Raw genomic sequence first — 23,057 nt, 5'->3', positions numbered from 1 at the left:
GTTTACCACCTTTAAAGCCCACTTGTCCCTCCACTGGCAATACTTATATGTCCTCTTATCATGGATTATTTATAAATTATACTCCTGTTCATTAATTTGAACTTTGAGCGCTGCTAATGCCCTTAACTTGGTCCTCCTCTTTTTTAATTGAGGCTAACCGGTCTTGTTACTAATCGATTCCCCTGAGTGTTAACATCCCTTCAGTCTTGTGGCCTCACCCTCCTCCCATCCTAAAGACTATGGGACCGAAGGGCATGTCTGAAGGTAAACAAAGGACTAAAATGTGGTATATATAATTAGTGACAACAAATCAGAAGAAAGACAACAGCCCAACTTGAGCTGCGAAGAAACATTTTGGCCATATTGATAATTAAACCTAAAATTTAATTAAATTTACACCTCAAAACATCGACCACTAAAGTAAATAAAAAACTGTCCTACAACAAACATAACATGTATTTCAATATATTTATTACATCTAGCAGTCTGTGGCATCTGCCTCACTCACATGCTCAGGTAGGCCCCAGGCACTGGGTCACAGTGAAAGACATACACAGGTTGGGGGTGGTGGGGACCAGTAAACTCTGCCATGTAGTGGGGTTTGATTTCATGTCAAACTCTGTGCTCCAAGGAGATCATGGAGTGGCAAAACTCTGCGAATCTACCAGCAGAGCGAAGTTTACCGCCTGCCCCTAGTTGTCATCAGTATCATGGGTACACAAATGTGTAAGTCCACGAGTGAGGTAAAACAGTGAGGAAAACTGTACCAGCAAATGCAACAGTCCATTTATTGTGCAAGGGTCAGGGTAGGAGAGACATTGACACCTTACACTGACCCATTTTCCTCTTGGGAGGACAGGAAGAGGTTCACTTTCCTCTTCCTCCCCATCAACTGCCACCAGCATCATGTTGACCTCAGACCTCTCACATTGGGGTATTAGGCGGTTGAGATGGAGTACCCTTAATGGGTTTTTGGGGATCTATTCTTGAGGTCATCCAGGTTAGTGGCCTCCCCCTTTCTATCATCACCTCAGAGGGTCCACTCCAATGGTCTTGGAGTGTCCTGAGCTTCACTGGCTCCATCAACCACATTTTCTAGCCAGGTTGAAACTCCAAACAGAGTTACCTTCTGGTTGTACATCTGTTTCATGACTTCCTGGCTCCCCTCCAAGTTTTCAGAAGCTTTCTTTAAGAACATGGCTATGTGGGTTCTGAGGGTTATCATGTAGCTAAACATGTCCTGGGGGAATTTCTTGTGAGCTTTCTTCCATCTCTCCTTCACCAGACTGAGACGTCCCCTAACAGGGTGGACGTACAGAAGTTCAAATGAGCTGAACCCAGCTCCATTCTGTGGGACCTCCCTGTAGGCAAAAAGCAAGCATGGCAAGAGGACATCCGATTTCTGCCTCATGGGGCAAGGCAGGCTCATAATCATGCATTTTAGTGTCTTTTTGAATCTTTCAACAAGCCCATTGGTTTGTGGATGGTAGGGCATGGGGAGGTTGTAGGTTACCCCTCACTCCTTCCACAAGGCCCTAATGCATGCAGACATGAAGTTGGTGCCCCAGTCAGATGCCACTTCTGTGGTGAACTTTCTCGAGAGAAACTCCCCATTAGGGACCTAGGCATTGCAGGGATAATCATAGACCTGCAAGGGATTGGCTATGGGTATCTAGTGGCAAGGTCCACCAAGACCAGGATAAAGCTGTTGCCGTACAATATTGATGTCCACCCTTTTAAAGGGGGTGCCAATGGCAGGTAAGGGAATCAGGGGAATCATCAACTTTTCCCCAGTTTTCCCACTGGCCTGGAAGGTGAGACACGTCCTGCAGAGGGTATCTAAGGCTATTCCCATCCAGGGCCAATTTAGGTGGGAGACAAGCCTGGCAAAGGTCTTGTCTATCTTGTGGGTGGGTGGTAAACTCTGCTACCCCGGTGGAGTTCACAGAATTTCTCTTCTCCGTGCTCTGCTGGGAGCATTGAGTTTGACAAAAACTCTACCCACTGTGTGTGCAGCGGAGTTTACCCACATGCGCTGCTCACCCCTACAGGATATACAGGGACAGGTTCACCAAGAAAAAGTCCTGTGATATTCTGGAACTGGGGACCCACAGGGCAAGAGCAGGAGGCACAAGGGAAACACACTTTAGATGGTTGAGGGTGAAGGGAATTAGTTGGGCAATCCCTCCAAGGGCTGAACAGGTCTAGCTGGGCTCCAAGGGCCTGCAGACAGAAAGAGGGACACAGTTATATTGCAGCAGTCTTTTATGCTAGACAGACCTGAGTTTTGGGTGCCCTGAACAATGTCATAAGGCAGAAACTCACATTCTTTTGGAAAAAGGTATCAGCAGAGCAAAGCATTCGCCAGTTCCTGGCGGCCTGGCACTTTTTATTTATTTATTTGAGTCTTATATAGCGCTGGCTAGACCCGGAAGTATCAGATCGCTTTACATAAGGGAACAGCGTGTTGCAAGTTCCAAAAGTTTCACAATAGTTACAGAATGAATAAATATACAATACAGGAGTTATGGTATGTTACGTTATGTTATAGGAACGTATAAAGCGCAGCGGTTACCCAGAGGTGTCCTGGCGCTTGTTATTATCCCCTGGGTAAAGAATGGTAAACTGCAATTACAGGTTAAAAAGACATGTCTTTAGTTCCATCCTAAATGTCAGGAGATCTGTGATGTTTCTCAGGAAAAAAGGAAGGTAATTTCAGACTTTTGGAGTGGTTTAACTAACATGAAAATCAGGATCAGAAAGACCAGGGAAAGCTGGTAATCCACAGGAAGGAGACAGTAGCGGGGAAGAAAACAAGACAAATGTCCGAAGTCCGCCTGGGTAGGTGATGGCCATAGCGGTGTGCCAGAGCCAATCTCCCGTATAACTGTGGAAGCAGATCCACCGGGAATAAACCCTGAATGCGTTTCGGACTCTGCCAGAATAGAGTGAGGATCAGGAGGTGATCAAAAGTCTAGAAACCAAAGATGGGAGGTGGGAGCTGGTGAGGATGGCAGGATAGGAGAAGGACTTTATACAGGCATCATTCTGCGGTTGTGAGACAAGCTGATGACAGGTCACTTCCATCATGGGAGTAAGGTCTGCATCATGTTGGATAGGGTGGGAACAGGAGCTGATCCAGGCCTTGAAGAGCAGGGATGTGGCGGCCACCCAGAAGCTTGTGAGTTGTCTCTCAGTCTGTGCCATGAGTCTGTGGCCGATTGTGAAGGGAGTGGAGGTGGGGAGGTGGTAGTTGGGTGTGGTATTGAAGGATGTATGCTGCTGCCATGTGGAGCCTAGCACAAGGGCTATTGCACAAGTGCACTGGTAGGGTAATCTTGGGACCAGTGTACTGGAATGTGTCAGCTTGTCGTAGCACTTCTGTTGGTGTAAACATTCGCCTGTATAAGAGTATTTGCAGAAAGCTGACATTTGATTCTGGGTGTAACTGTGCCTTCTTGTATAGCCTAAGCTTTTTCACACCCACCCTCTGTTTAGTTTCCTATAATTCCCAATGGATATGCCTAGAAACAGACCATTTTTATAAGATGCACCTTATCAGTGTTTTCTCTATTTTGTGGCTTGGTGTGTGTATACACAAATCTCTTGTACTGATAAGTGGATCACGCATGGGTGTGCGCTGTCAGCACTGGCACGTGTCCTCTATATTGCACCACAGTAAACGTAGGAGGGCACTGGATTTTGCTATGTGCTTTATATGTGTAAGCCAGAATTGCTGCCCGTGAGTGTATTGTGGCACATGGTGGTCCATTATGGTAGTGTGGCCATGATGAGCGAAGGCCAGGGCATTCGAGGTCTCCCAGGCATACACCTGTATCTGTGAGTCTGTTGCAGCTGCTACCACGGCTTTGGGTGACTGGACGGTAGTTGTGGCAGGTAGCACTCCCTTGTGGTGGGCCGGCCTGAATTCTCTCCTCCATCACTGTCTCATCAGTGGACTGTGCCAGACCATCCCTTGGGCCCTATGAGGCTTCGAGGAGGGATGGGGCAGAAAACCACAGCAGTTGTTCTTCCAGTCATTTCTTAGCAGCGCCCCCAAAGATTAGGAATAGAGTAGTACTCTGTACCCTACACCACTCTGAAAGGGTGCAGGAGGCACTATTGTTCAGTTACCTTTATTTATTGCTTTTGGTAACCTGTGTCTTTCGCACAAAGAGAAAAGTAAATAGTAGAAAAATAAAATGCACACTAAAATGGATAATGAGAAATATACAAGTTTAGAAAATTATCCAGTAAAAGGCAAATTGATGGAAGTTCTAGCGCGAGATATAGATGTTCATTCGGTTTCATGGAACATGCTAAGTTGTACAGGAAATGTCAACCCTGGCACATGCCTAGCAGTGCAACCTCTTCTAAAGAGGTGTGGAAGATTCCCTTAATAAATGCTCCATGTTTTGGAGGAAAAGGGAGGTATCTTTGCTGTTTTGACTCCAAGTGCCTCGAATCACACCTAAAGTAGGGGTGGCTGAGCAATTCTCCGCCCACTCGCAGAACTCTGTGGAATTTTTCAGTAACCCCATGGAATTCAGCAGAGTGAAGCTCTTACTAGGCCTAGGCACAAATGTCCCTCCAGGGGAACCTTATGAGCCAGCCCCAGGTGTGAATCTCTGTAACATTGGGAGACAGGTGCCTAAGGCTAACTATACAGGAGGTCATTTTCCCTGTTTATGAGGTGATCTCCAGTGGTGTCACCTGCTGCCCAGGCTTCAGCCTGATGTCACATGCCCTCCAGGGTTCGACACTCCTGCTGTGCCTTACAAAACTCTTTTCTGCTGGGCCCATCCTCTGCTTGCCATCCAGCAAGTTCAAGCAGGTCACCAATGGAGGAAATGTCCTGCCCAGTAGGCATCAGGGTTGCCTCCTCTGGCACCACATCAACCTCTACTGTGGGAGCTTTAGTGTCTGGTTTCCCATGCCCCCTGCCCTTCCCTTTCTTGATAGCTGTCTGGGCCATTCTTCTGGGATCCAAACTTCCATACCTCCACTCCTGGGTTGTCATGGACCTGGTGGTCACACAGACCCGCTCAGGCCACCTCAACATTTCCAGGTGTGACCTGCACATCACCTCCATCCAGGCAGTGTCCTCCAGATCATTTACTTGTAAACAGTCCTCGGGCATGGCAGGGCTCTCAGCTAGCCTAAGCAGGGCTGCCTCTAGGCATCGGCCTTGTGGGCAGCTGCACAGGGCCTCGCTCCTGCTTACAACTAAGGGGCCCCACACTGTCTTTCAAAAAACGTCTGTGTTACGAGGCCCATTTAGCAGTAGTGGATCAGAGCTGCGTGGCCCAAAGGAGAGGCCTCCCTCCCCTGGGACTCACAAGCCATGGGCTGAAAAGACTTCAGAAATCTATTTGTTGCATCTGCATAACAGCGATTAGATGGGTACTTGAAGTGCCCTAAGGAGTGAAAAAAGCAGGGTGTCCTGCAGGGCTTACTACAAACAAAATAATTGTGTCCCTTCACCTAGGATGGAGGAAAGGAAGACAGGCGTCATCAAAATTTTTAAAAAGACATATCTTTAACACACACTGAAGCGTTTACCATAGTACATTTAGATGTATTTAGTAAAAGTGAGAGTTTGTAAAGATTAACTGAGAAATATTGCTGCCCCTGAACTATTATTGAACTAAGAGAAGGGCCACTGGACATATGTGGCAAGAAAGGACCAAATTAGGGGGCAGGGTTTTACTAACTTATGCAACAAGAAAAGGCAAATTATGTGCATAATGCAGCACATTTTGTGATGGTATTACTTCATGATTTTGTCATTCACTCAAATACAGCAATAAGCAAAAGAAATATGCCCAGTTAACCTTTGTGAAGGGCTTTCCACTGCACTGCAACAAGTGTTGCTGCATTTTTTGTAACGTTCGATTTGTTTGAGCTAGAAACACATTTTTTTTAAAGCTGCAGATTATGCAGCAGATGGCTTATGTGGAAAGTCCATAATTGTGTAGCAAATGCAGCAACTTCAAAATCAAGAAATTCCAGTGGCCTGGCTAGGATGCATGTTATAGTTCATATGTACCCTATATGTGGGCTAGAGTCTTATTAAACATGCAGCAAAATTACAGTTTATTCCATCAAACACAAAAGTCGTTGTACAGCACACACCCTGACTGCAAGTATTTGAATGTGCCCTGATGTGCGATAGTGAACAAAATGGAGATTTTGGTGAAATATAGCATTTTCGCAGGATCATACAATTTGGTCAAGCAGAAACCCAAGAGATATGCTGGCTGTAATCTTCTCCATTCCTGCCACATCCCATAATTTAAGTAACCAATACAACCTGGTGGGAGCACCATCCTTACCCACCTAATCAGTATCACCTGTTTGGCCGCCCCCAACGCTAGTGTAATGGCTCTTCCTCTACATGATTTCAAGGGGTTTGTTAAGGCGTTCAGGAGGCCTAGTAAAATGTAACTTGGGAATCATGGTAGGTCGATATTGTAGGTGTTATTTATGTCAGGCAGTATAGATTCCCAGAAGGTCTGTTATTTTGGGGCACCCCCACAATAGATCGGTCAAGGTACCTATCTGGCCACAGTGGCGTCAGCAGTAAGCGTCTGCCCCACGTTTCCAGCGCGCCACCCTTTCCGGGGTGTAGTACCAGTAATGCGCTATTTTGAGGAACATCTCCTTGCCTGCCTTCCTACAAGAGGATGCTCTGGCCCTGTGTACAATATCTTGCCAATCTTTAGGGGAAAATTCTCTAGCACACTCTGTCTCCCATCTGCACTGTGCTGGTGTTTTACTTTGCTGTGTGGGCATGATTAAAAAAGCATATATGTCTGGCATAGGCTTTTTGTCGGAGGATCTGGTTATGTACCATTTCTCAAACTTCGTTAGGGGCCGCCCTGTGAGTGTACGAACTGTTGGATGTGTCACCCAGTGTCTTAGGTCAAGGTACTGCCAGTACGTGGATTTAGGGAGCCTATATCTCTCCACTAGTCTCTTCAAAGAGATCCCCCACCCTCTTGCAATTAGCTTCCTACCATGTAAGATAGCTCTGTCACTGTGTTGCAGTTTGGCGAGTATCCAAAGAGGGGGCTGTAGTGGTAGAGTCTGCATGACAACAATATACGGGGCAGTATAGTCATCTTGACTGCAGCTAATCTGCCTAGCCAGTACAGTGTAAGATGTCTCTATCGTTGAAGAGTGACCCAGGTGTTATTTGGAATGGAATGGAAAAATATTTATATAGCGCCTAACTACCCGAAAGCCTCGTAGCGCTGAGGAAGAAGGGCAGAGTGGAGTCAGTCCGTGATGTTATGCAAGCATTCCCAACAAGTGGGTTTTTAGAAACTTACGGAAGGCCAACAGACTGTTGTTCCCCCGCAAAGCCTGGGGGAGGGAGTTTCACAATTTTGGGGCGGTAAATGAGAAGGAGCGTCCACCCCATCTCGCCTTCCTTATTTTCTTAGTAGTGGCCAGATATAAAGAGCTAGAATGTAAAGTTCTTGGCGGAAGGTACGATGTTATTAGCGGATGTAAGATAGGTGGACCAGTCCTCAAAATAGCCTTATGTGCAAGACACATAGCTTTAAATTGTACCCTAGCTGAGATCGGTAACCAGTGCAGTTGTCTCAGTGCTGGTCTTGCCGATTGCCACCGTGGGATCTGGAGGAGCATCCGTGCAGCACAATTCTGAATTACTTGCAGTTTATTGGTTGTGGTCTGCGGAGATACAGAATATTCCCATAGTCCAGGCGAGACAATATTAATGCCTGAACCATGATCCTTCTCGCCTGGAAGGGAAGGAGCGGAACAATTTTACGAAGCATTCTCATCAGTCCATAACAGACTGAGGAAAGTGCGGTTGCTTTGTATGCAAAATTAAGGGAGCTGTCAAGCCACATACCAAGGCTCTTTATCTGTGGCTTTGGGGGAGGTGCGGGACCCAGACATGACGGCCACAGGGAGACGGAGGTAACAGGTGGTGGCTTATATTTAGCAGTGTATCATATTTCTCAAGTACCGTACAATCCAGCGTAGAGAATATTTGGAGGCCCAGATAGGGGACACATGAGTCTGCCCATCCGAAGGGGTAGTCCGCATTTGATCGCTCCAGGTCAGCACTAGGAATAGTGAGGCTAAGGTCTTGGGTCTTGTGTATATTCATCTTAAAGCCTGAGACCTGGCCAAAGACTTTGAATTCCCTCATGAGTCATAAACATTTAAAAAACACTAACAATCACTGGATGATGCCATCAGTTATGCCATTTGAGATGTCATAAGTGATGTTATCATTGATGCTACTGACCTGTCATGAGTGATGTAATATGTGAGGTCATAAGCAGTGCATTGCTGGGGCGCGAATTATAGTTAGCTCAGCTAGCTATAACTGCTGAATTTACTGGTTTTGTATGAATGAAACTTGAGCCTATCTATGGAGTCTCTGTAACCTTTGGATTTTTCAGTGAATGTATATATAATATAATATCTCAGTCAAAGTCACCACTGGGTAGTTATAGTTAGGTCAGCTGTTCCATAGGAAAAGTGTTTTATTGTGTTGCTAATAACTTTTCATGAATCTCGATAAAACTTTCCCAAAAGGTGCAAATTGATGACTATTATGTGCATGGACGGTTTTGGAGCGATCCGCCAAGTAGGGCCGAGAAAAAAAGGGGGGGGCAAAATGCAAAATGTCCATGCATTTTCTGTGGACTTCTTTAGGCAGAGCTGCAGCAAAAACTACTGAACAGAATTACCACAAATGTTACAGGAAGCTATATAATTGTAAGCTGGTTGTGCTTTTTTGTGATTGGGTGTAAATGCATTCTGTAGTGTTTTTAGAAATTAAGGATAAAAAATATGTGTATAGCTGGACGGTTGAGTCCGCGAGAGGTTTGACAGACTCTTGCCAGATGCGCCAATATAAAAATAAAGCATTCAGATTTCTTATATGCCCAGGGATCTTTATTTCCCTTGAGCCACTTCGCTCCAGTGGAAGTCAGACTCTCTCGGGAGCTAAGACTCTGATTAGCTGTCAGCAAAATCAATCAAATATTTCTGCCAAGCATTACATGACTCAGGGACCTAGTCCCTGGCCTCAACTTTGTGAAAAAATAAACATGTAATTGGGCAGGTTAGGGATACCATGCCCCCCTTCGCCCCATGGAGTGGTCCCAGAGGGCCCCTCCACATGTCAAAATTGAAAAAAAATATGTTTTGCTGTGATCCAACAGGACTTCTGTGGCATTGTATCAAAAAACCAAATTATGGACCAGGACCACATTTGTAAATTAATGGAAGGGTTATGTGCAGCAAACCTCTCCAAACAATTATAGGGATGAGGGGAGCCCATGCCCATCCCTGGGGTCACATTTCATAAAGAAATGTGGCCTTGTGGCCCACCTTCCTGAGCCATAATAGACCCTGGGGGGCCCACCCTCAGGCCAAAAATACCTGAATATCAGAGGGGGGTCGTGTAGCACCCTCCCCGAGCCTTATAGTGTGTAGAAGTGTGGCTCAATGGTTAGAGCGGCAGACCCTGATGCAGAGGTCTAGCCCGGGACCAGGGTTCAATTCCCCGCCTCGGCGGGTCTTGGGCTCAAAAATTCCACGGACCTGATAATTATCGCCTCAGTACCTATTCCAATCATGGAGTCCCACGCTGCAACTCTGGGCAATAGCTTGCTTAATCTCCACAACGGCCCCCACAACGCTAAGGATGCCTGGCCTCCACCTTGGGGGTGCCCAGGAGTGGACACCTCACAGGGAAAGCCAGGATGGGTTCCACAGCGGTATTCGTACAAGCGCCTTGAGACCCTTGCGGTGAGTAGTGCGCTATACAAGTATCAATTTCAATTTTAAAATGCATTTTCTATGTACAAACCATATTTTGCGAGTTGGTAACCTATTTCCAACTTGTAAAATCAGTTTTGCAAGTCAGTATTAGGAAGGGACGTGCCAAGGGGATGTATAATTGTTTTGCGACCAGAAAGCGGATTCAAAACAAGGTGATAAGCCAGTCGCACATGGGAAGGGGTCACCAGGGGACCCCTTCCCCTTTGTGAATGGTAGTGAAAACACCGCCATAAAAAAAAAAAATAAACAGAAACAATAAAAAAAAAATTTTAATGCATCATGTTTTCATTTAAGGACAATGGGATGCCTTTATTTTTAAAGTTGCTTTATTTAAAAGCAAAGAGATACATGGTGGTCTGCTGTCCCCAGCAGGCCACCATCCCTGTGTTATTGCCCATTCCAGATGGGTCGCAGAAAGTGACCTTCCTCATGAATATTGAAGAGGAGGGTCAATTTCAACCCACATTGACAGCTACCAATGTGTCTTAGACAGATTAGTATATTTCATTGTGCGAGTCTCAAATTGCAAGTAGCAACATTTTACAATTAGAGACTCTCAAAATGAAATGGTCAAACATGTGGCCCTAAGTCTGCGGCACAAAGCTCAGCCTGTAATATATGTTTATCCTAAGGAATAATGGGGCATATTATCAACAAATATCGATATTTATCACTAAATGGGCTTAGTGACATTTTTTTATCGCCTCGCATCGCCAGATTTTATCGCAGAGATAACGTGCTATTAGCAACGTTTATCTCTAAAGCGATAACATTTCCAGCTATAGCGGCGAAATGCGTGAATATCGCTGGGAATACAGCGATATTCACGCATTAACGCCAATAGGGTCTTAGCGTGAATATCCACCTCCCATTGGATATACAGGCTAAGAACTGGTCTGAGCAGGAATATTTCCATCGCTACGCCTGCACTGATAATAGGCGATAGCGATGTTAGCGACTGCTTTCAGTCGCTAACAGTTTGGGTACGCCCACTTTGCATGTCATTAGCGATAACTATCGCTGACATGCAAAGTGGGCCCCAAACCGCTCACTATCGCCTCAAAGCTGTCGCTAACTGATGTTAGCGACAGCTTGCTAATAGGGCGACAAAATTATCGCCGCTTTAAGCGGTGATAATTTAATATTGCCGGTCTTGGTAATATGCCCCAATGTTGCCTAAAGTCTCCTAAATATATTTGATCTTATGGATACATTTTCTGCCCAAAGTATGCCAGATCTGGGTACCATAAGTGACAGCTTGCTGAAACACTCTTGGATAGGTCTGGGCCTGATCATTTGAAACTATGCTTGGACATTTGAACCAATCCATGAACTGCATAGGCATTACAGGCTACAACTGGTAATGTGTAGTTGTACTTGTGCATGCAATTGTTGTACTTGTGTATATAATGTCTGACCCCAAGAATAGTCGGGCTCCTATTTATTGGCATGTGGTTGTAAACTAAAATAAACTTTTATGAGCTTTGATACTGTCCTCGTGATTTTATTGACCTTGCACTTGTAATTGACTTTACTTGAGTGTCTACTAAGTGCATGGTCATGTGATATCATTTCCTGTGGTAACAAGGGAGAATGAGACTTGTGATTTCACTTCCTGTGATGTCATCAATGGTTAAAGGGGAGGTCATGTAATATCTACTACTCCTGGCATTTTAGTGAATCTACACCCATGGGTAGATGCACACAGTGCAATAGCTAACTCAATAATCAGCCATTTTAGCCAAATCAATTTGCAATCTTTACAAAAAGCTGGGGGTCCCTGTTTCATCGTATCCAATCAAAGAGGTTATTTTAAAAATGGTGTGGGTGGAGCTGTAAGCTTTTCTTGTGGTATGATGACATTACGGGTTACTCTTCGGTTATCAATCCAACCTCTCAGTCTGGACAACAGATAAGGAGATATTTGAGCACCATTGAGTGTCCTCAAGCCAGAACCTTTAGAAAGGGGAGTTCAGGTTGATCCATTTTTCTTGTATTATTTAACAAGATCTCTGACTCCTAGTAAAGTGATGCACATGATCCACCGATGAGGTGATAAATCACTTCAGAGAGCTGCAGGGATTCCTATGGGTGTTAGAGGAGCGTCAATGTCCCACCGCAGAATACAATTCTAAGTCCTGTGTTAGAAAGGGATTATAAATCTGTCTAAGATGTTAGAAAGTGTGAATTAACTGTGCTCATAGTGACATTTGCATATTTTTGCTCATCTCTAACAGCAATCAGTTAACCTGCATACATTGGTTGCTGCAAACAATAGCGTCATGGTCACCATGGGTCTGAAAACTGGAGGTGAGTTCTTTGTAATTGTGAAATGAGGTTGTGTTTTAGTATTGGAAGGTTCAGAAACAGAAGCCCTCTGAGGGCAAGAGGAATCTTTTGTCATGAGCCATCAGTTGTCAAAAATAAATGGCTTTGACTAGATAAACACATATATTTTAGAAGTTTCAAAGTTTTGTATCTCTTCAGAGGCATTGCATGTCATTGGTCCAACTTGTCCTATATTCCTGATCATCCTAGGCCCACCTTCTCAATGTTTCTAAGATTAAGGAAGTGCATCAAGGCAGGAGATCCTTTGCTTATCAGGTGAGATTAAATGGAGTATTTGTCTCTCTACATTAGATGTCAATCTAATTTGCTCACCTTCCAGAACCAGTTAAAAACCTGACTAATCTTTTAACAAAACGTCTTTGTATCACATTAGTTTGGTTTGACCTTCTTCTCAAGCACCAGTAGGATACCTCTAGGTCATTGTGTGCTAAACTATACAAATAGCATGTAAACCACAGACTATTACATCAGATGTCAACAACAGACCAAAATGCAACCGATCCAACCCTTATCCCTAAAGAGTGGGACACTTTTTTCACCTTACTTTTTGAGCTCATTGAAGAAACGATTTGCTGTAATTCCATTTAAAATATATTTGACTATTTTGGCTGAGTCTGTAACACCAAGAAGTGCAATTCCAAATCGAGGGCATGCGACACAAGGATATGTGAGATCCTATCTTATCCCACCTCTTTACTGTGGAGAGTGGTCGCTTCCAAATACTTTCATGCTAGTATTGGCCGTCAAACCGTGATCATGGTTTACGCTTGGTGAGCAGTATGACGTGTTAAGTCAATCTTTAAAATGTAGTTCATTGATCCTGTAGACTGTTTATCACAAAGAGTGCTGTTCATAATTGTGTTATTGAAATCATTAGATATATGCCCTTGCACTGGTTTTTACCTCCCTCCCACCCAGCTTTACTTCCTACAGTTGGAGTGAATAAATATACTGATTTTCTATCCATGCTTTAGTACTTGCTGAAATTATGTTTGCTATAATTACAGACCAAGGAATTATAATTTAAATGATATTATTGTAATCTCCACTGAAGACATTCAAACAACATTTCTAATTACGCATATGCAGCAATTTTCTTTCTATTACAGGTAGGGCCAACATTGTTCTGATATTATGGATGTCATTGTTGAACTGTTCATAATTCTAGATATATGTCAAATATTAGATTAAGTTAAAAGGAGGAGCTAGAACAAGAGTTCTGACAGAATAGTTATTGAAATGTTTTACTTTTCACCTTTTAAGATAACAAATGTTTGTCTAAGTTATTTACATTTTAAAAGAAAAGCCTCAAAGGCAGAGAACCATGTTATGAACTATCCATAATAACAGGAATGTGTAAACAATTATTTTTTTTGTTTTGCAGAGTACAAAGAAGTGGAATCGCACAATTTAGTCCCTGGAGATGTGATTATATTGACTGGAAATAAGCTTTATTTGCCATGCGACGCTGTACTCATTAATGGGAGTTGCATTGTAGATGAAGGAATGCTTACAGGTATGAATATCATGTATATCTTTGTCTGTGGTACAGTTTGTTTTCTTTATCTTTCTGATCACTAGTTATTTCTGTCAGATTTTTAGATGATTTCTGTACCAATAAAAGCTGCTAGTGCACCTGTGTGTACATAGGGTGTCCTGCCATGTCTGAGGCTATTCAGGAGCCTTTACAATGTGTTAGTCAAGTAGAATCCATGCTCTAAAATCCAATTAAACATTTACAAATGGTTTCCACTGTTTCACGATTGGAGAATAATGTGTTGGGTTTATGGCCTGCAATTAAAGAAAGGTGAATCTACTGGTTATAAACCAGCATTTACAAAGCTCATAGCTCTGGGGTTTATGTGTTAATGGATGCAGCATTAGCACATTAGAAGAAGACATTGTAGAGGGAGCCAGCTGACATCAAACTCAGCTATAGTTGCAAAGTTGTCCCTCCTGCAATTCAGAAGACTCATTGGAATTAAAGTGGAGGAATACAACCAATCAACCAATGTCATTAAGTGAGAGATTAATACTCCTCTGGGCTGACCCACGATGGGATTGACCAAGTCTCAAGCCAATGGCTTACTGAGGCTGATCAAGGAAACCCATGATTGAAAGAGGGTGACCTAAAGCCTACAATGGGACCAATTATGATGTTGGTTGGAATTGCTTCCGACCAATACCATCTCTCCACGGGACCAATGGACCTCCGGTCAGTGGTTCTGACTGCCTGATTACGATGCAACCAAACACTGTTCAGTCAGATACTGCCTTTTCTAATGGGAGCTTTAAGACTGTACACCAGCTATAACACAGGCTCCCATACAGAAATGGGGGTATTTAAAACCTTGCACCCTGTGGCAGGCACCCCACTTTGCTTGCCGCACAGTGCAGGGATTTCTAGGGGGGGTGCCCTATGTACCCCTTTGGCCACCAACCATAGGCTGCAGGGTGAAGGGGGCCCTGCTAGGGACCCCCAAATTTGTTTTCTGATAGCCTTTGCATGTTGGAAAGGCTGGCATGGAAACGCTGTTGGAATCCAACATCGTAATCAGGCGGTCAGAATCACCCTCCATAGGGGATAACGGCCCGGTTATGACCTCCCGGAATATTCAAAGAGCTGGTCTGAGCCGTGTCAGACTGACTGAACGGTTTACGCCCCGACCGCCGACATCACTAGCGGGTGGTTGGAGTGCAAACCAACCAAGTCGGTGGGAAAGCCTCCGACGGAGTCAGTCTGCTTCCGAACAGCGGTCAGATGCTTTCCGACCAATATCGAAATGAGGCCCTCTGTGTATATTGTGAGAAAGAACTCTGGTATCTGTGCTGTCAAAACCCAGGCCTACATAGCAATTCAAAACAATATACATGAGTAACTGGTATTAAGTAAATATATTTCCAGAACAGGTTAGTGGTTGATCCTCAACTAGCCCTCAGACCAATATATGAGTTTAGAAGAAACCTTTTGTGATTGATCATCAGGAGCTTGTGGCAAGGATATCGTCTTCAAACGAAGAAAAAAAAATGCCTAAAAATCTACCCTTCGTTAACCGGAGTCCTAGATGCTTTTCATTTTGGAGAAGTGATACTTGAAGGTCAACTACTTAATTTAATTGGAAATATAGGAATGGGGAGGAGCAGACAATTAACAAAATGTCACATTTTCTGCATTTGAATAAGGGTGTCCACAGGTGGTCAGGCATGCTACACTGCATATTGCGTAAGCATGGTGCCCTTATCCTGATGTTTGCAAATACATGGGTCTGAAACAAATGAACTCTTTGCTCTGGCATCCTTGCAGCACAAACAAACTGTCAAGTAAAGGTTGAATACATAAGCTATTCACGCTACAACAAACTACATTTGTGAATTCGACAAAGGGTGCCGGCACGGCAGAGACTTGTTGTCCTTAATGAGAGCTGAAGCATTTTCCTGATTGTGCACTATGTAGTAAATAATGTATGGAAGTTATTGTGGTGCGAGAGGGTTAACTAGCTTAGGCAGTGTTGATGAGTGAAAATGCATGCAGAAAACCCCTGCACCATGCAGAGATAGCAGATGATCTTGTGATGGTTTTCTGCCATTCCTAATAGACAAACAAAAAGTATGTAATGTGTTTACTGTACCAGGCCCAGGCATGTGGATCAGGGGAAACATATTTCTGGGGTTATGCTGTCCCAACAAGCCTAGGAGTAGCCTGAAGGCCCAAGGAGGCCCTGGCAGAAAGATGCAAGGTGCAGATGGTAGGAGTCAGGAGGATCTTGGGTTAGTGAAAACACTGATAACACACAGAGAACAACAGTTACAGGAAAGGAACATGAAGATGTGTCAGGCAGCTCTAAGGTTATAAAAGGAGGGGTGCAGATCCCTAAGGGAAGATCACAGATGGATCATGCAGATTTGCTGTTGGCCACAGCCACTGCCCCTGTTGCACCGGTCTCAGAGATAGAGGTTGGAGTGGGCCTCTCTGTATATAGTTAAGTCTTCCCGGGCTGGGTATTCCTGCTTTATCTTGATTTACAGAATTATTATTGTACTTTAGAATTACTTCTTTGCAATTGATTCTAGACTGTTTTACAATTGGTGTGTTAGCATGGCACTATACGTATACATATAACTGTTCTTCTACTGTTTAGCCAGCATTGCCAATACACTTGATTGTGCTATTGGTTTTAATAACGCCATACTGTATCAGCTACGTGTGCAGTTGCTCCTACTTGTGTATCCTTATTGATTTCCACATGATTGATATTGCTTGGATGGTTGGCAGCAACTGGTCCAATCCACTGATTCTTTAACATTTTTGTCTTATTGCTGCAAGATGCTTCTAATACTTTGTGTCACTACAGATGACTAACAAAGATGTATTTCATCCCTTTCATTTTCAATTTCATAAGTACATATGGATATTTCAGTTAGTTTGAAAAAACTCTGAAACGTACATTTTCTGCAAAATTACCAAATAAAGCAACTAACCTTGAACTGTAATGTTCAAATATATTATCATATTTTTTAGAAAAATATTTTATGTTTCTCAGAGTTGAGTTAGTTTTATGTTCACTTCATTTATATCTAAATGATTTGTGACCCCATTGTGAGATGTTCACAGATAGTAAACCAACACTGTAGCTCCTTGTGAGGGGGCCCCAAGACTTGCTTGCCGGGAGCTAGTCTTTACCAAACAAGGAAGCCCAAGTACTTCTTTCAATGCAGTCCTTTTTTATCTTCTGTGATAACTGCTCCATTTTAGAGTCATATTCCATGTACTTTAGGCTGCAGGTGAGTCTTCAGTCCAGATCTGGCCTATGAGAATACTGAAGATGTGAGGGTAGTGTTTAGGGATTATTTATGCATTTACTTTTTGCATTTATAAGCCACTGTCTTCTCGCCACAAAGACACTTCCATTCAAGCTCCTCTATGAGCAGCATGCTAAAGCGATACAGTGAGAACGACAGGGTGAACTCTTGGGGGCAGTGTGACACCATTGGGATCTAAATCAAGGGGCTCATTTATGAAGGCCTTGCGCCACCGGTGCGTCACTTTTTCCCATGTTAAAAGTGATGCACCGGTGGCGCAAGGCCTTCATAAATAAGGCCCCAAGAATTTAAGGCAAAGCATTGGAATCCGAAACAGAGCATACTTGATTGTGCAGTATTCTTTATATTGTTGATTCTCTCACAGAGTATTAGAGCAATGCAGATTGGTTACATCAGGTGATCACATGTGATGCCATCAGAAGCACTGTCTTCATAATATAGTACACACTGAATAGTCATCAAATATTTACATACAAATCACCCTCATTCATTCAATCAATCAATTAATCAACCATTTGTAGAGCGCGCTACATACTCGTGAGGGACTCAAGGCGCTGGGGAGGGAAGGGGAGGGGGGCCTCTACTGATCGAACATCCAGGTCTTGAGAAGTCTCCTGAAGGTCAGCAGGTCTTGGGTCTGTTGTAGGCTCAGTGGGAGGGTATTCCAGGTCTTGGCTGCGAGGTGGGAGAAGGATCTTCTGCCAGTGGTTGTCCTTTGGATGCGCGTTTTCGGTGGCGAGTGCGAGGTCGACGGAGCGGAGCTGACGGTTGGGGACGTAGATGGAAAGTCATCTGTTGAGTTAGGCAGTGCCGGTCTCGTGGAGTGCCTTGTGTGCATGGATGAGGAGCTTGAAGGATATTCTCTTGTTGATGGGCAGCCAGTGCAGGTTTCTCAGGTGGGGGGTGATATGGCCATGGCGTGGGACATCGAGGATCAGTTGTGCTGAGGCGTTTTGGATGCATTGCAGTCGTTCGATGAGCTTGGTCGGGGCTCCTGCGCAGAGGCCATTTCCGTACTCAAGTCTGCTGCTGAAGAGGGCCTGGGTGACTGTTCTTCTTGTATCTGTCAGAATCCACCTGTAGATCTTGCGGAGCATGCGGAGGGCGTTGAAGCAGAGGGAGACGGCATTGACTTGCTTGGTCATGGAGAGCATTGAGTCGAGGATGATTCCCAGGTTGCGTGCATGGTCGGTGGGTGTCGAGGCTGCCCCCAGTGCCATCGGCCACCAGGAGTTGTCCCAGGCTGAATGGTTGGAGCCGAGGATGAGGACCTCCATTTTGTCCGAGTTCAGCTTCAGTCGGCTGATCTTCATCCAGGTGGTGACGGCCTTCAATCCTTCATTGAGGTTGGCTTTGGTGGTAATGTGGTCCTTGGTGAGGAAGAGGATCAGTTGAGTGTCGTCGGCGTAGGAGATTATGTTGAGGTTGTGCTGTCGGGCGACGTGTGCGAGCGGGGCCATGTAAATGTTGAACAGTGTCTGGCTGAGGGAGGATCCCTGGGGTACGCCGCAGATGATCTCGGAGGCTTTGGATCGGAAAGGGGGGAGGCAGACACTCTGGGTTCTGCCGGAGAGGAAGGAGGTGGTACATTCCAGGGCTTTGTCTTGGATCCCTATGGCGTGGAAGCGTGTGCTTAATGTGCGGTGGCAGACGGTGTTGAAGGCGGCAGGGAGGTTCAGGAGGATGAGGACTGCGGTCTCACCATTGTCCAGCATGGTCCTGATGTTGTCACTGGGGGCGATGAGGGCGGTTTCGGTGCTGTGGTTGCTGTGGAACCCTGACTGGGAAGGGTCCAGGATTCTGTTTTCTTCGAGGTATCGGGTTAGCTGTCTGTTGCCGGTCTTCTCGATGACCTTGGCTGGGAACGGGAGCAGAGAGATTGGCCAGAAGTTCTTAAGGTCTCTAGTGTCTGCCTTGGGTTTTTTGTGTAGGGCGTTGATTTCGGCGTGTTTCCAGCTCTCTGGGAAGGTCGCAGTCTTGAGGGAGAGATTGATGACATTGTGCAGGTGGGGTGCGATGGAGCTGCTGGCTTTGTTGAAGATGTGGTGCGTGAATGGGTCTGACAGGGATCCAGAGTGGACTTTGCTTATGGTATTGATGGTGTCATCGATGCTCACGCTGGCCCAGGCTAGCAGGGGGTCGTGTTCGATGGTGTGTGGAGAGTCTGTTGTGTTGCTGTCTGTTGGGGCTGTCTGGGAGATGAAGCTGTCGTGGATGTCTGCTATCTTGCTGTGGAAAAAAGTGGCGAGGGAGTCGCACAGGGATTGCGACGGCAGGATGTCATTGGTGTTGGAGCTGGGGTTGGAGAGTTCTTTCACGATGTTGGAGAGCTCCTTGCTGTTGTGTGCATTGATGTCGAGGCGGTCTTTGAAGGAGGTCCTCTTGGCAGTCCTGATGAGGTGATGGTGGTTCCGGATAGCGTCCTTTTGGGCTACGTGGCTGTCCGGAGTCTGTTCGCTGTGCCATTTTTTCTCTAGTTTCTGGCAGGCTCGCTTGGAGGCTAGGAGTTCTGGGGTGAACCAGCTGGCCCTCTTGGTGGTGTCTCTGTGGGGGGTTTCTTCAGCGGGGCGAGGGTGTTGGCGCAGTTGTTGATCCAGCGTGTGAGGCTGTGGGCAGCATCGTCGGTATTGGAGGGTTCGGTGGGTGGGCTGAGAGTGAGGTTTGCGTTTAGTTGGTCTTCGGTGATTTTTCTCCAGTAGTGGCTAGGGATCTGTTGGGTGTGGTGGTGTGTGGTGGGTTTCTGGAAGGAGAAATGGATGCAGAGGTGGTCGGTCCAGAGGAGTTCGGTGGTGCGGCTGAAGGAGACCTGGGGGCTAGCGGAGAAGATGGGGTCAAGCGTGTGGTCAGCTGAGTGAGTAGGTTTTGTGACGAGTTGCCTCAGTACGAGTTTGGCGAGGTTATCGATCAGGGTTGTCGAGTTGCTGTCATTGTGTTCTCAAGGTGAAAGTTCAGGTCTCCGAGGAGAATGTAGTCGGTGGAGGTCAGGGCGTGCGTGCTGACGAAGTCGACAACGGAGTCGCTGAACTGGGGTCGAGGCCCGGGGGGTCTGTAGACAAGGGTGCCTCTGAGGGTAGATTTGGGGTTTGTGTGGATCTGGAAATGCATGTATTTGGCGGTGCTGAGAGTGTCCTCAGTGCTGGTTGAGACCCTGATACTGTTCTTGTGGACGATAGCGATTCCTCCTTTGACTCCTTTGGTGACCTTGTAGCCGTCTGGGATGGCTATGGCAATGTCGGGTGCGGAGGAGTCGTTAGATTAGATTAGTGTAGTGCAACAAGTCATCTGGAGTGTCTGCTGTCTTCAATATTTTTCACAATGCAAAAATGGTAAATTATAAGTGTGGCTCCTGAGTTACCATATTTTCTTTTTACCATTATCTTGCTAGAAGTTATGCTAAATACAAACATTTAATCAGTTGACTGTATTAAAAAAGCAAACATGTTCTTGTGTAGTCTTCCTGACAAATTTATGTGCAGATTGACATCTTGGGACATGAAAATAAATAAGAAGATGCTCTTGAAATTTGCTTGGCTCCTAATATCTTCCAAACTCCTCCTACTTTATCTTTCACGTTCAGCTAAAGACACACAGGCAGCTAATCAATTTAGCTTCTAGCAGCTGCAGAGTAAGATTAACTGTCTAAAAGTTTATTTTCCCATATATTTAATAAAAATGTGACTTGACCATTTGATCAGAGTTTCATAAAATAGAAAACTGTGTCTTTGAATTGAGTATGTAGCTGGTACTCATTGTCAGATTGTCAGGTGCATATGCATATGTGTTAACAAAAATGTTATTCACAGGCTAATAGTGCCAATGGCAGAAATGGTCTAACACATTTCCCCTTGCCATATGCTGTAATAGGGAGAAGCAGAATACTAATGACACTCAACACATGGAACAGGGCTGACCCAAAGACCCTCTCTGACTTGATTCTGATCTGTGCAGTACTGGGGTAATGGTAATATAGTATGTAATTCTACCATTACCACCTCGTAAAATCGCCTCAGTACCAAGCAATTATGAGTAGAACCCCATGGAATGGGGAATGACTATTTCATACCAATATCTTTCAAGTTGTAGAACCACAAATAATTTCCGAACCCCTGTGGCCCTAGCACAAGTAAGGCGCTGCAGGTTTGAGTCCTGTTATTTTTATGATGAAACCATATTTATAGATCCGGGAAATATTTTCATTTTTGTGAAAAATAGGCTTTTCATATTACTGCATTCTGAGTAATAAAAGCCCACCAATATGCAATATTTCTCTCTTGCACATGCCCTCTGTCTCACATTCTCATTCTGTACTCTCCCTTGCTTTCCTGCAACTCTTTGTCTCATATCACTACTTTTGCACTTTCCTACATTCGCTGTTACTCTAGTATCAGCTCCATTTTTCCTTCTGTTTTTCTCTTTTTACTTTCTCTATACTTGTCTGTCTGTAACTCTTGTTCTCTATTTCTTTATATGTGCCCCCCTCTCTTTAGCTCTTATCTCACCAATTTAATTCTCTCTTGTGAGTCGATGGGTTCCATCCATCTAATCCACCTAGATTTTTTGCTTTTTGTTCACCTAGTTTTCAAACTCCTACTGTGGAGGAGCCTCATAACCTTTGACTCACCCAGAGTAAACTTTTTGTAAAAGGACTGCACATGTTTACCACTAGTGTCCGCTATTTAAGATAAGGCTGATGCGAAGCAGCAAGGGTAAGGAGAACTTGGCTGGTTATATGTGCATACATGCAAGGACTGTGCGTGGGAGACTCCTGTTGTGCACATCCAGGTAACTGTGCACAAGTAGACTGACACAGAAGGAACTCAGCAGTATTGAATATTTACCAGGGGTAGGCCTCATAATGTTAGTGTACACTCATAGGGACAGTCAGTGTGGTTTGCTGTCTTGTCCGCACTGGCACTCCATTATACATATATGGGGAGGGCTGCCTTAGATTGCAGATACCCTTCCCTTTGGCCTACAGAGAATAGTAGTGCCACCTTGAATTGGGGCTTAACATGAGTAGGACAATCAATTCTGCAAGTTCCAAAAAGATATCTGTACAGCTTATGGGTCATCCAGGAATGTCATATTCCTCTGGCTCAGCTCCAGCGAACAGCCCAGGCCTTTTGTTACTCTGCTGTGCTCAGTTAATTACATTTCTCTAAAGCAGCAGGAACAAAGGCCTCCTCACACAAAAGGAGCAATTAACAGTACTTAACTCAGCTCCTGAGGAGAAAAGGGGTGAGGATGAAAAGTCTGCATTTATTAATCAACTGTCACATTTAGCCAGGGATGCACCTGACCCTGCCCACTAAACAAAGGAGGAACCCCAGGCCTCTGAAGCCAAAAAAGGAGTGGAGTCCCATTTGAAGATCTGCTGGGAAAGTGCCTGGGAGTGATGTCAACGAGGTCGTAATGGAGGCCCCAGAGCAGATGTAGCAAGTGACTCCTGGCTGATGCCATTTTGAAATGTCCTAGAAGGCTGTGCAGGGAGGTTGGGACAGGGCTGGAGAGGTGCCTCACTGCTGGAACCTCCCACCCCCACTTAAAAGTTCTTGCACAAGAGGGAAAGTTTTTTTGGTTGTAATTTTCTGCTGGACACTGGGAATGTGGGCGGCAGCCATAGACACTAGGAAGGAAGAATCCCCTGATGCCATCTGGGCTGAGGACTGTAACTTCAGTTGACCCCAGGACCAGTGGGGCTATCTGCATGACCAGTCAAGCATTTCCCCTTACATCCACTGACTTGGGAGAAAGACTGGGCTACTGCACCAATGAATAGTGGGAATCAAGGACAAAGACTGGTGCAGGGAGCCATTAGAACCACTGTCCACAAAGTTTGCCATCTTAAAGGCCAGGTACTCTAATGAAAGTGCTTCAGGTGGCTAGAGCTCACCACCTGGAGAAAAAAGAGCCTAAGAAAAGGCACATGGTCCAACAAGGTAGAAGTATAAGCAGGGAAATAATTTGACCTTTGATCCCCCTTCGATCGGAGCATATGTAGCCCTATGGCCAGCTGATGCATACCACCGCCAGGGGTGGGCCGGGGCCCAGGG

The 23,057-nt window shown here is 45.1% G+C and overlaps 1 protein-coding gene across 1 annotated transcript in view; it reads left to right on the top strand.

Moving 5' to 3' along the window:
- Positions 1 to 23,057, top strand: part of LOC144791845 (putative cation-transporting ATPase 13A4) — a 366,292-nt gene that overhangs the window by 131,156 nt on the left and 212,079 nt on the right. The window contains exons 8-9 of the mRNA XM_078666630.1: positions 12,072 to 12,144; positions 13,568 to 13,699. Coding sequence (XP_078522756.1) covers positions 12,072 to 12,144; positions 13,568 to 13,699 — 205 coding nt within the window. The remainder of the gene's footprint in view (positions 1 to 12,071; positions 12,145 to 13,567; positions 13,700 to 23,057) is intronic.

The sequence above is a fragment of the Lissotriton helveticus genome, chromosome 11 (assembly GCF_964261635.1).
Source record: "Lissotriton helveticus chromosome 11, aLisHel1.1, whole genome shotgun sequence".
In the NCBI taxonomy this organism is placed as follows: domain Eukaryota; kingdom Metazoa; phylum Chordata; class Amphibia; order Caudata; family Salamandridae; genus Lissotriton; species Lissotriton helveticus.
This window is presented reverse-complemented; position numbering and strand designations above follow the sequence as displayed.